At 39.0% G+C, this 14502-nt stretch overlaps 1 protein-coding gene across 1 annotated transcript in view; it reads right to left on the reverse strand.

The window, feature by feature from the left end:
* Positions 1 to 14502, reverse strand: part of mib2 (MIB E3 ubiquitin protein ligase 2) — a 135646-nt gene that overhangs the window by 16777 nt on the left and 104367 nt on the right. The window contains 2 exon segments of the mRNA XM_061903694.1: positions 6819 to 7085; positions 8778 to 8904. Coding sequence (XP_061759678.1) covers positions 6819 to 7085; positions 8778 to 8904 — 394 coding nt within the window.

Consider the following 14502-nt stretch of genomic DNA (forward strand, 5'->3'; position numbering starts at 1 on the left):
TTTATATTTTAAACGTTATTTTTGACACTGTGCTTACCAGCGTAATTATTCATTACTTATCGTGTTAAGCAATGTCAGCTAAGATTTATCTGAGAGCCAGGTCCAGTCATCAAAAGAGCCACATCTGGCTCTAGAGCCATAGGTTCCCTACCCCTGGTATAGAGCTATGAGGTTTGACAACATCAGCACCAAAATGTGGTGCATTTGTCAGGAAAATAATAGCACATGGCAAAACAGTAGGGGTCATGTTTTGAAAAAATGTCCCTCTTTGGTGTGCAGTGGTTATCTTACACTGGTGGTTCTCATTTATTCAATGTCATGCCTCCTCAAGGGCACATTCTAATAAAAACGTTTTTCCATGCCCCTCCCTATTAAGAACATGATAATATATATGTATTTATTTGCAAACCACTGTAAAAGTTGCCAGCATTCATAATGTAATCATCTGATCATCAAAATCTGCAATAACTTTAACAAATTTCCAATTTCAATAAGAACATTTAAAAAATGTGTAAAATTAGCTTCTGATAGGTAAAACAGTCCACATGTTGAGTTGTATAAACATTGCTCCCACAAATATTAAGTTGTTAGTATTTAAAAAAAAAAAAAGAAAAACATATTTCGTATGGGTAGATTTGTTTTAAACATCACTTTTAATGCATGACAGTGCCACATTTTTTGTAAAGAAAAATGACTTCACAGAGAGGAACAGACTTCCGTTTGAAATGTCAAATTGTTATACCACACAGAGCTCCACAGTAAGTAACACTTTGCCTCTGAGGATCGAAAACAGCACATGGATTCATCCAGTGTGGTTTCTGGAATCAAGATGTCCCCCGGGGAGACAGTGGACATTTTTTTTTTTTTTTTATATGCTGCTCACACAACCATCAAAGCTCCACCTCAGTCAAAAATCTGCTACATGAAGTTATAGTATGATTTCACTAAAGGTACAATGTTAGCAACATTTCTAATGTAGGTATAAGCAGTTTATAACCTTTATCAACAACTAACTTGTCTTATCTTGCCTTGTTTACACAGTAAGACAAACTAACTCTTTCAATGTTTTCATCCAAGTAACTGATTTTTTACTCATTTGACACCTCAACGTTCCATGCTTGGCTTTTGTTTACTATCCTCACTTCACTATATCAACTACTCAATCAACCTCTCAGCCCGTTGGAGTGCTTTCACCTTTTTAAAGACTAACACCAATCTGTATTATTACCACTTTTTGCATCTTCTTTTAGATCCGTAATTGACACTCCTTTAGTCAGCTTGTCCCTTTTCTGTGTTGCTTGTCCTGTTCAGGGTCATTGTGAGTAACTTTGGGTGAAAGGCGGCTAAAATCACCAGTCAGTGGTAATTGATCCCACGTCAGCAAGCAAGAAAGTCTACTATGGGAACCACTGCTCAGCCAACGGACATCATAAAGCCTCTGTTCACTATTTTTTTTGTAACTAACATTTCAATCTTTATTTTGGAAAGAACATCCATCCATCAATTTTCTACCTCTTTTACCTTTTTTACATGTAAAATCTTCCACTCCTTCTTTGTCTCATTTTGTCCCCAAAACGTTTTATACTGTACGTGAATGCACAAAGGTGCGTTTTGTTGATGTTATTGACTTGTTGGAAAAATTAGGTACACTTTTTCTCTCAGCAGCAGGTGATAGCTTGCGTTTCCTTCCTGATCGTAGCAGTGACAAAACTGTGACATGCACTTTATACTTACCAACAATTGTCTGCACAGTTGCTCTTGGGACCTTAAGCTGCTTTGAAATGGCTCAAAAGGACTTTCCTGACTTGTTCAAGTCAATGATTCGTTTTTTGAGATCTGTCCTGAGTTTCTTTGACTTTCCCATTGTTGCCTTTGTAACCGAGTCTAATGACTGCATCACATGAGCCATATTTAAAGGGGCTCAAAGGTTGTCAATCATTATCACTCACATGAAGCTAAGAGGCCATGCCATGAAGCTAATTTGATTTGATTTTAACTTTTCCACATCACCAAAATTGATCATGTATGTTGCCGTATGTATACTTTTGACCCAGCAGATTTGGTCATATTTTTAAAAGATCCATAACAAATTCATAAAAGAACCAAACTTCATGAATGTTTTTTTGTGACCAACATGTATGTGCTCCAATCACTCTATCACAAAAAAACAAGACTTGTCGAAATTATTGGAATCTCCAGACAGCCATGACACTCTGTCCTTCACATTTGTATGTAAACTTTTGACCACGACAGTATGTATATTTCTTATTTTAATAATATAGTAAGAAATATATGATATAGGACTTCATTGTGAGAAAACCTGTAAAGTTGCATACATGTAATATAAAAACACAATTATGGGTTCTTTTGCGAGTAAAAAAAAACACACTTTACCTGCATGTGGCCTCCCTGTGCCCGCGGAATAATTTTGTGTGCATGCAAATTTATTTCACGCTCATGCTACCTGTCTGGGTGCGCGTGGCATCTTTTTTATGTTTATACTCACGATGTGTCTTTCACTATCTCCAAGCGTGCGACGTTCCACCCTTTTAGCACTTAGGAGCAGGCTTTAAACACACAGCACAGCATCTCCCCTTCGTCTGATTAGTCACTTTAAACACACCGTCTGTTGTCATTACCTAGAGTGGACCACTACTCTAGGACCTGGATGGAGACACCCTAGAACCACCCTCTGCCTTTCCCCAATGGACTGGACTCTCACATTATCATGAATGATGTCATTATGGTTTGTGCAGCCCTTTGAGGCACCTGTGATTAAGGGCTATATAAATACACTTTGATTAATTGATTGATACACCCAATGATTTTGGCACATTTTGAGGAGAGGAGACTCTGGCTGCAGTACACATTTTCAATCAAAATACACTCAGATGGGACTTTTAGATAAAACTGTTAGCAAGTTCTGAGTACATAAATAACGTGCATTCATGAATTATATTTTCATATTAAAATAGCATCTGTGCCAGAATACCAAGGCCTTTTTCAAAATTAAATCTAATTACACAAGCAAGTAATTGGCATGTCTTGTGATCATGTTTTCTTTAGTTAGGTTCTGTTACTTCAAGACTCCATTAGTTCCTGTTTTTTCACTCCCTTGTTTTGTCACCATAGCGACCCATTAGACTCACCTGTCTCACGTGTTGGACTCACGCACCTGTTTTTAATCACAGAGACTATTTAAGCCTGGCGTCATCACTCTGGTTATGTATCACTCTGCTTCATGCCATGTTTACTGCTTCATGCCATTTCATAGTTCATGCTGCTCCGCTCTTTTCTTGCCAAGCAAGTTTTGTTTATTCATGTCACGTTTAGCGAGTCTTTTGTTTCATTTCCTTGGTTTTGCCTTTGTAGTAGTTTTTGTTTCTGAGCCAAATTTGTTCTCCACCTTGTGCGCGCCTTTTGTTTGCACCATTTTATGGCTACATTAAAACAGGGGTGTCAAACTCATTTTAGATCGGGGGCCACATGGAGAAAAATCTAATCCCAAGTGGGCCGGACAGGTAAAATCCCTGCACGATAACTTAAAAAAAGACACCTTCAGATTGTTTTCTGTGTTTAAAAATAGAAGAAGCACATTCTGAAAATGTACAAATCATAATGTTGTTTTTTTACACTTAAATGTTGCGGTTAATAGTATTCTATCTTTATTTGTCGTTATTTATATTTTCTGAATGAATGATGTGATAATGTCTACTCAATGGTGTTAATTTTCAATCTATCAAGATTAAAAAATATCAAAATCAAATTACAGTATGCCATGTATGTAGTTTGATCATTTTCCTCAATTGATGTACCAACATCATGTGGTTTATTTTGTACATATGTACCATCATCTACAGCAGGGGTCAGCAACCTTTACCACTCAAAGAGCCATTTTGACCCGTTTCACAAAATAAAGAAAACTATGGGAGCCACAAGACTCTTTTGAAATTTAAAATGAAATAACACAGCGTACAAAGTTTTGTTTTGCTTTGTGCTATGTATTAACCAGGGGTCTCAGACAGACGGCCCGCACCTTAATATAAAAATGTAATATTAGTGCGAGTGTTATTTGAATGCCGCTTGACAACATCACATTTGCCAACCATCTCAATTTTTCCGGGAGACTACAGAGTTTCAGAGCAACCATTCTCTCGACTGTCTGCTGGTTTTCACCCGAACAACAATAATAAGGGCGTGCTATGATGACAATGCGTTTAGCGCCCTCTACAACCGTACAGACAGCTTACCAGCCCATTCGCATGTTGTATGAGGCTTCTGCAGACACACACAAGCGACTGCAAGGAATACTTACTCAACAGCCAAACAGGTTACACTGACAGTTGTGATATAAACAACTTTAACACTCTTATTAATATGCGCCACACTGTGAACCCACACCAAACACGAATGACAAACACATTTCGGGAGAACATCCGCACTGCAACACATTATAAACGCAACATAACAAATACCCAGAATCCCATGCATCCTGAACTCATCCGGGATCCAGTATACACCCCCGCTAGCATCAAACCCCGCCCCCCTCAACCGACGCACGGAGGGGGTGGGTGGTAGTGGGAGTGTATAATGGAGCCCGGAATAGTCAGGGATGCATGGGATTCTGGGTATTTGTTATGTTGTGATTATAACGTGTTACAGTGCGGATGTTCTCCCGAAATGTGTTTGTCATTCTTGTTTGGTGTGGGTTCACAGTGTGGTGCATATTAGTAAGAGTGCTAAAGTTGTTTATATCACAACCCTCACTGTAACCTGTATGGCTGTTGAACAACTATGCCTTGCAGTCGCTTGTGCGTTGAGTCAGCAGCCGCACACTAGATGTGGCCGGCCGGCACTCATACAGCATAGTATTAAAGCGGACGCTCGGGAGGACATTTAAAGCATTGCCATCACGGCACGGCCTCAATATTTTTGTCTGGGTGAATATCTGAGAATGTTATCCTGGGGAGATTTCTGGGAGAGGCAATGAAACTTGGAAAACCTCCCGGTAAAATGGGGGGTCGGCAAGTATGCAGCTGAGCCACATCAGAATGATCAAAGAGCCGCACGTGGCTCCGGAGCCACGAGTTGCTGACCCCTGATCTACAGAGGTACAAAGAATTGCTATTGCAACATCCAGTAGACACATGTAGAAGAGCTGTTTCTTTCATTCAAAAATTTCAGGTTAATTTGTATACTTAGCAAACTCATCCCGCGGGCCGGATAAAACCTGGCCCACGGATCAGGCCCGCGGGCCGTACGTTTGACACCCCTGCATTTAAACATGTATTTACCTTCACGCCATGTCCGGTCCAGTTCTAGTGCATCTCGGGAAAACAATCCATGCAGTCTACTGCCTCATAGTCTACAGTCCGACAGTAATAGTACTGTGATGAATTGCAATTAATCAAAAATTCTAAAATTTTATTAATCTGATTTAAAAATATATAGTTTAATGGCACTAATATTTTCACAAATCATGATTTTTTATCAATTTCAACATATGCCAAGTACAAAAGTAGCTGAAATCAAACTTATAACGGACAAAGAATGTAGGCAGGCTGGACAAAGGCAGACTGGGCTGAAGTTCCATAGTTCCCAGGACAAATGGACGCATACATCGAGCACAGAAGAAAATTGCCAATAACTTGAAAAGTGCCATTTTTACATCATGTAAGATAATTTCTGATACTGAGCAGGGAACTTGTTTACAACATCTGAACAACACGTCAATTCAAGACAGTTAACGTCTTTAGGTAGGTGCTGCTGTATTGGGTAGCAAAGACTTAAGGCAGGGATATTCAACTCAATTGATTTGGGGGCCACGTTTTCAGAAAGTTAAGGACCAGGGGTGCCAGACTTGTCTGTTCACTATTAGTCCTATTTTGTATATTTCAGAGAACCTGCTTCTTCTACAGTAGACATTTTATTTTGGTGTAATTATTTTGTAAGAGTTACAGAAGCGCTCTGTAGTTTTTAGGACCTTCTGCAAAAATGTGAGTATCTCGCAAGTTTTTTTAGAACTGAACTTGTCAGCCACTAATTAAATAGCCCAACTGATGAAAAAGAGAGTAGCTAAAATGGAACCTTGAGGAACACGACCAGTATAACTGAAAATGTTCAACAAATGACTACTGACTGCAGCTGAAATAAACATAAATCACATCATGAAAAAAAAATACCTGCCAAAAAGGAGAGGACTTAAAGGGGTGCCTTGGGGAACGCTTCAGTTATGCAAATCACAATTTACGATCCCAGTGTTCTATGTTTGTTAGCAAGGTCAAAATGTCAATGCAAGGGTCTGCCAATGTGTTTACAATGGTGCAAGTTCCTCTTTACAACAAGAGCACTCTTGTGTTTTTAGGAATTTGCTGCAAAAATCTTTGTCTCCCAAGTTTCGAACTCAACCTGGGGGCCGGTTTGGCGGCATTCCCGGGCTGCAGGTTGAATAGCAAAGTCCTAAGCGCTGCGTTTGAAAACCAGAGTCTTTGTACTTATGTAAAAAAAATGTATGACTTATTTTTGTACAGATGGAAATAATGACGCATCAAATAGGTGACAGGTAAGAACAGTTTTGTTTAATACACATTAACTAATAGTGACATGGCACCCATTAGTGGGTACTGTTGTTTTTTGGGTGTATTTTTGTGTTTTTCCATAGCCTGGATTCTTTATACAGGTATGAGTTGTGAGCAAAATGCAGCTCATAGATGTTTGTCTATCAGTGTGTGGATGCCAAAATGTAAAATGCACAATTTGGACTATTCCTACCACACAGGTCACCAACGTTGCCTCTTCGGTCCACTGTCATTACTTACCCTGCAGTAGAGTGACGTGGTGGCACATCCCTCGTCGCTCTCCTCTGTGCTGCTACTGCTGCTTCCCACAAGGGGGCTCAGCATCACGTTGGCCAGCTGCGGTCGCTGCAGGGCCACGTGCATGGCGGTGTCGCCGTCCTCGTCCTCCATGTTCACGTCGGCGCCCTCGGCTACAAGCAGCTGGACCAGGTTGGTGTGGCCCTGCGTCACCGCCAGTTGCAGCGGCGTCTGGTTGCGGTTGTTGCGGATGTTGATGTCGCAGCGGCCCTGTGGGAGAGTGGGGACAGGGGGGTCTCATTAAATTGCACCTCTCCAGTTTAATATACAAACCCTGTTTCCATAAGAGTTGGAAAATTGTGTTAGATGTAAATATAAATGGAATACAATGATTTGCAAATCCTTTTTAACCCATATTCAATTGAATGCACTACAAAGACAAGATATTTGATGTTCACACTCATAAACCTTTTTTTTTTTTGCAAATAATAATTAACTTAGAATTTCATGGCTGCAACACGTGCCAAAGTAGTTGGGAAAGGGCGTGTTCACGACTGTGTTACATCACCTTTTCCTTTAACAACACTCAATTAACGTTTGTGAACTAAGGAAACACATTTTTGAAGCTTTGAAAGTGGAATTCTTTCCCATTCTTGTTTTATGAAGCGCTTCAGTCGTTCAACAGTCAGGGGTCTCCACTGTCGTATTTTACGCTTCATAATGCGCCACACATTTTCGATGGGAGACAGGTCTGGACTGCAGGCGGGCCAGGAAAATACCTGCACTCTTTTTTTACAAAGCCACGCTGTTGTAACACGTGCTGTATGTGGCTTGGCATTGTCTTGCTGAAATAAGCAGGGGCGTCCATGAAAAAAGACGGCGCTTAGATGGCAGCATATGTTGTTCTAAAACCTGTATGTACTTTTCAACTTTAATGGTGCCTTCAAAGATGTGTAAATTACCCAGGCCTTGGGCACTAATGCACCCCCATACCATCACAGATGCTGGTTTTAGAACTTTGTGCTATCAGTCTGGATGGTTCGCTTCCCCTTTGGTCCGGATGACACAATGTCGAATATTTCCAAAAACAATTTGAAATGTGGACTCGTCAGACCACAGAACACTTTTCCACTTTGCATCAGTCCATCTTAGATTATCTCGGGCCCAGAGGAGCCTGCGGCGTTTCTGGATGTTGTTAAAAAATGGCTTTTGCTTTGCGTAGTCGAGCTATAACTTGCACTTACAGGTGTAGCGACAAACTGTATTTAGTGACAGTGGTTTTCTGAAGTGTTCCTAAGCCCATGTGGTGATATCCTTTAGAGATTGATCTCGGTTTTTGATACAGTGCCGTCTGAGGGATCGAAGGTCACGGTCATTCAATGTTGGTTACCGCTTACGTGGAGTGATTTCTCCAGATTCTCTGAACCTTTTGATGATATTATGGACCAAAGATCTCTAAATTTCTTGCAATTGCACTTTGAAAAACGTTGTTCCTAAACTGTTTGACTATTTGCTCACGCAGGGGTGGAGGTACACATCCCCATCCTTTCTTGTGAAAAGACTGAGCATTTTTTGGGAAGCTGTTTTTATACCCAACCATGACACCCACCTGTTCCCAATTAGCCTGCACACCTTTGGGATGTTCCAAATAAGTGTTTGATGAGCATTCCTCAACTTTATCAGTATTTATTGCCACTTTTTCCAACTTCTTTGTCACGTGTTGCTGGCATGAAATTTTAAAGTTAATGATTATTTTGAAAAAAAAAAAATAGTTTATCAGTTTGAACATCAAATATATTGTCTTTGTAGCATATTCAACTGAATATGGGTTGAAAATGATTTGCAAATCATTGTATTCAGTTTATATTTACATCTACCACAATTTCCCAACTCATATGGAAACGGGGTTTGTACTGTGTTTTAATGATGTTTACCTTATGTGTATGAAAGGATATAGCTCACCTCTTTAATGAGGATCTCAGCAACTTCCTGGTGATTATTGAGGGAGGCCAGATGCAAGGCGGAGAAGCCGTCCTCCTTCTTAACATCCACAAGCTGTCGCGCTCGGCCTAGAATCTTCTCCGTGGCCCTGTCACGGCATATAAGAGTCACACCATGCCTATTAACACTTTGAAAAGGCTTCCTTACATGGTTAGGGTTAGGGTTAGGGTTACTCTAACCCTAACTCTAATGATGTTCCAACAGAAATATGTGTCACTTGTTTGCGCTTCTTTTGAGAGGAGGCGCTAAATAAGTTATTTATGAACTTTTATTTTTTCGCTTTATAGAGAACATATTTGTAATGGAACAAAAACAGGACTCACTATACAGTGGGGCAAAAAAGTATTTAGTCAGCCACCGATTGTGCAAGTTCTTCCACTTAAAATGATGACCGAGGTCTGTAATTTTCATCATAGGTACACTTCAACTGTGAGAGACAGAATGTGAAAAAAAAAATCCAGGAATTCACATTGTAGGAATTTTTAAGAATTTATTTGTAAATTATGGTGGAAAATGAGTATTTGGTCAATAGCAAAAATTCAACTCAATACTTTGTAATATAACCTTTTTTGGCAATAACAGAGGTCAAACGATTACTATAGGTTTTCACCAGGTGTACACACAGTAGCTGGTATTTTGGCCCATTCCTCTATGCAGATCTTCTCGAGAGCAGTGATGTTTTGGGGCTGTCGCCGAGCAACACAGACTTTCAACTCCCTCCACAGGTTTTCTATGGGGTTGAGGTCTGGGGACTGGCTAGGCCACTCCAGGACTTTCAAAGGCTTCTTACGGAGCCACTCCTTCGTTGCCAGGGCGGTGTGTTTGGGATCATTGTCATGCTGGAAGACCCAGCCACGTTTCATTTTCAAAGTTCTCACTGATGGAAGGAGGTTTTGGCTCAAAATCTCACGATACATGGCCCCATTCATTCTTTCTTTAACACGGATCAGTCGTCCTGTCCCTTTAGCAGAAAAAAAGCCCCAAAGCATGATGTTTCCACCCCCATGCTTCACAGTAGGTAAGGTGTTCTTGGGATGCAACTCAATATTCTTCTTTCTCCAAACGCGACGTGTTGAGTTTATACCAACAAGTTATATTTTGGTTTCATCTGACCACATGACATTCTACCAATCCTCTGCTGTATCATCTATGTGCTCTCTGGCAAACTTCAGACGGGCCGGGACATGCACTGGCTTAAGCAGGGAGACACATCTGGCACTGCAGGATTTGATTCCCTATCGGCGTAGTGTGTTACTGACGGTAACTTTTGTTACTTTGGTCCCAGTTCTCTGCAGGTCATTCACCAGGTCCCCCCGTGTGGTTCGGAGATTTTTGCTCACCGTTTTCATGATCATTTTGACCCCACGGGTTGAGATCTTGCGTGGAGCCCCAGATCGAGGGAGATTATCAGTGGTCTTGTATGTCTTCCAATTTCTGATAATTGCTCCCACAGTTGATTTTTTCACACCAAGCTGCTTGCCTATTGTAGATTCACTCTTCCCAGTCTGGTGCAGGTCTACAATTATTTTCCTGGTGTCCTTCGACAGCTCTTTGGTCTTGGCCATAGTGGAGTTTGGAGTCTGACTGTTTGAGGCTGTGGACGGGTGCATTTTATACAGATAATGAGTTCAAACAGGTTCCATTAATACAGGTAACGAATGGAGGACAGAAAAGCTTCTTAAAGAAGAAGTTACAGGTCTGTGAGAGCCAGAGATCTTCCTTGTTTGAAGTGACCAAATACTGATTTTTCCACCATAATTTACAAATACATTCATTAAAATTCCTACAATGTGCATTCCTGGATTTTTTTTTCACATTCCGTCTCTCACAGTTGAAGTGTACCTATGATGAAAAAATGATGACAGAGGTCTGTAATTAAGTGGGAGATCTTGCAGAATCGGTGGCTGACGAAATACTATTTTGCCCCACTGTATGTCCAAAAATATAGAGCCTGGAGATCTGCAAACTTGTTTACTTGATGTTAGCTACCACCGATGTGGGAGCTGTAAGTTTAATAATTTTGTTTTTCTTTAGCAAATAGGCTAAGGTAGCAGGATGTTGGTGATAAAATGAATGATGTCACATTAAAGCGGTTATAGTGCTAAATTATTTCCAGTGTCACAATTAACAGATTACAATTTTTTAAATCGAGTTAATCTAATTTTTAATCCCTAACATTACTATTTCTGTACACGAGTTATCTGGCTATCCTTTAATGCCCAACTAGCAGTATGCGGAAAAGAGGTCTCACTCGGTCACTGGACATGTGCGTGTGATGTTAGCGGCATTAAATAACACGGATGGGAGGAAATATACCTAACAAATAGTATAAAATATTCATAATAAACTTAAAGACATGTCAGAAGTGTGTTCATAGTTTGAATGACATCTTGTTTTTAGTGTAGAGTAGACCAGTGTTTGTTAACCATAAGGCCGGGCCCCATTGTTGGGCTGCCCAAAAATATGTAAATTTCAGCTGTCTGCTGTATGGGCCACGGCGATACTCAGTTGTAATACACTTTTCCACCACTTGTGGCAGTATTGACAATATCATCCATCCATCCATTTTATATCAAACAGAAAAAGTCTGGGGCTAAAGTCAAAGACAAGCGGTAGAAAATGGATGGATGGAAGAAAAGTTTGTAAAGCGCAAAAAGTTATGACTAAAGTGGTGAAGCTGTGTTTTCATTTACACTTCAATTTAATTGAAAGTTTAGTTAAGAAACATATTCATTCTTAATTTAGTTCACTTATGTTTAGCAGAGCATAATTGTATGTCAATTAATTTTTCTTACATATTTTTATAATTAGACTACCTAATCTTACAGGGGAACCGCACTTTTTTGGGGGAACTTTGCCTATCCTTCACAATCATTATGAAAGACATGACAATGGATGGATTTATTTTTTTTTTTTTAATGCATTGTCAATATCAAATAAATGTAATTAAAAGTCTGCTTACAACAGAGTCAATGGGAGCTTCGCATTTTCGCCCATGAAATCCAATAAATAACCATTCAAAAACCGGCCACAATACTCCATTTACATTTTGTGACTTGAATATTAACCAAGTACTAGTGATATTGTTATTATACGCACTAACGCAGATGGACTATTGATAGCGGTGCCATGATTACTACAGTGTGTGCCTATGTTTGCATCATCATCGCTTCCTTGCTCCCTGTAAATTCATTCTAGATTATAAATCATGCATTTTACTTGGACAAAAGTCTGAATATGTATTCTGACAACTTTGACAGTCATTTAGGACCCGAAAATGGCCAGAACGACACAAAAGACGCTTGGTCCCTCTGTCCCCCCACCAGAGGTGGGTAGTAACGCGCTACATTTACTCCGTTACATCTACTTGAGTAACTTTTGGGATAAATTGTACTTCTACGAGTAGTTTTTATGCAACATACTTTTACTTTTACTTGAGTATATTTATAGAGAAGAAACGGTACTTTTACTTCGCTCCATTTATCTGCATTCAGCTCGCTACTCGCTACTTTTTTTTATCGCTCTATAAATGTTTGTTTTGGTTTTTCAAAGTAGGATCTACGCATGCCTGCGTTTCACCAATCACATGCGGTCACTGGTGACGTTGGACCAATCAAACAGAGCCAGGCGGTCACATGACCGTCATACGTAAACCCCGATTTAAGCAAGTTGAAAAACTTATTGGGGTGTTACCATTTAGTGGTCAATTGTACGGAATATGTTCTGTACTGTGCAATCTACTAATAAAAGTTTCAATCAATCAATCAAAAGTGTAAAGGAAAAAAGACACTTTTTATTTCAACCGTACTTCCCTTCAAAAGCCTAAAGACTGATCGCACAGTTCCTGTCTTCACAATAAAAGTGCCGCTCCATCGCGCCTGCGCTAACAAAATAAGAGTCTCTGAAAGCCAGCGCAAACAAGCTAGCAAACTACAGAGTTTGCCGCCAATGTATTTCTTGTAAAGTGTATAAAAACGAATATAGAAGCTGGACTAATAAGATGCCAAAAACCAACAAGTTTCATGTGGTATTGGACAGAAAGGAGGAACTTTTTTTTCTCCACCATTTGAAAACATGGACGTCTGATTCCAATCAATGCAAGTCATCAGGATCAGGTAATACACCAACTTATATTCTTGTCTTCATGAAAGATAGGAATCTATGTGTTAAACATGCATGTATATTCATTAAAACACCTTTAACATGTGAACAAAAATGGCAAAAAATAAAAATTATATACTGTATGTATAAATTTATGCATTATATATTTATATATATATATATATATATATATATATATATATATATGATATGTGTGTGTATGTATATGTATATATGAGGTAGATCAGCTCGACTTGGTCATTTATTAAGTAATTGATTAACTTTAAAAATCTTATTGGGGTGTTACCATTTAGTGGTCAATTGTACGGAATATGTACTGTACTGTGCAATCTACTAATACAAGTTTCAATCAATCAATCAATGCCTACTGAGCCTATGGTGCTGTTAAGTTCTTGCGGCTCAATGTGCCTTATTTTTTTTATTTTAATGTAGTATTATTTAATATATATTATTGATTTAGTTGCTTAAGAGATATTCCTGACTCTGAATTTGCTCGTTGCTATTTTTATGTTTTTGTGCATTATTTGTTGCCGTAATCGTTAAACAAACAGGTTACTCATCAGTTACTCAGTACTTGAGTAGTTTTTTCACAACATACTTTTTACTTTTACTCAAGTAAACATTTGGGTGACTACTCCTTACTTTTACTTGAGTAATAAAACTCTAAAGTAACAGTACTCTTACTTGAGTACAATTTCTGGCTACTCTACCCACCTCTGCCCCCCACCCAGTTTCTTCTTAAGGATTATGACAGATTCTTCACCCAAATGGGAATATATTAACCTTCACAGCAGTAGACATCCTAAATACAGCAGACCTTGCATGGTAAGTGATGTTTTATTATGTTTGTTGGCCCTCATAAAGTCTGCAGTGAATAATAATCAGTAATGAAGCAAAAAAATAGCAAAAATTATGCTTTTTTTTAATTAATGCGCAGCGTATGCTTAAAATGATCAAAATACGTAAACATTAAATGTTATTATAAATCTGCCCGTTACTACATTACATAATTACTTACATCATGTATACACAACCTTAATGAAGGTGTTTGGATTTTTTTTTAAGGGATTTGCAGGCGGAATCGTGCGGCTTCTCTAGGCTCTCTTGTAAGACGACTTTTGATCGTATTTATTTAATATATAGAATCCCCCCAAAAATAAAAAATAACATCAATCAATCAAACAATCAATGTTAATCAATCAATCAATGTTTATTTATATAGCCCTAAATCTTAAATGTCTCAAAGGGCTGCACAAGCCACAACGACATCGGTAGTTCAGCGCCCACATAAGAGTAAGGAAAGACTCACAACCCAGTGAGACGTCACAGAATATTGCATTTCTTTTCACAGTTTATGAACTGACTGTACATTTATATTTTGTTGAAGTATTATTCAATAAATATATTTATAAAGGATTTTTGAATTTTTGCTATTTTTAGAATAATTTTTAAAAATCTCACGTACCCCTTGGCATACCTTCAAGTACCCCCAGGGGTAGACGTACCCCCATTTGAGAACCACTGGTTTAGTCAATAGTGGACCCAACATAACATCAATCGTCAT

Source organism: Nerophis ophidion, linkage group LG06, assembly GCF_033978795.1.
Source record: "Nerophis ophidion isolate RoL-2023_Sa linkage group LG06, RoL_Noph_v1.0, whole genome shotgun sequence".
Classification (NCBI taxonomy): Eukaryota; Metazoa; Chordata; class Actinopteri; order Syngnathiformes; family Syngnathidae; genus Nerophis; species Nerophis ophidion.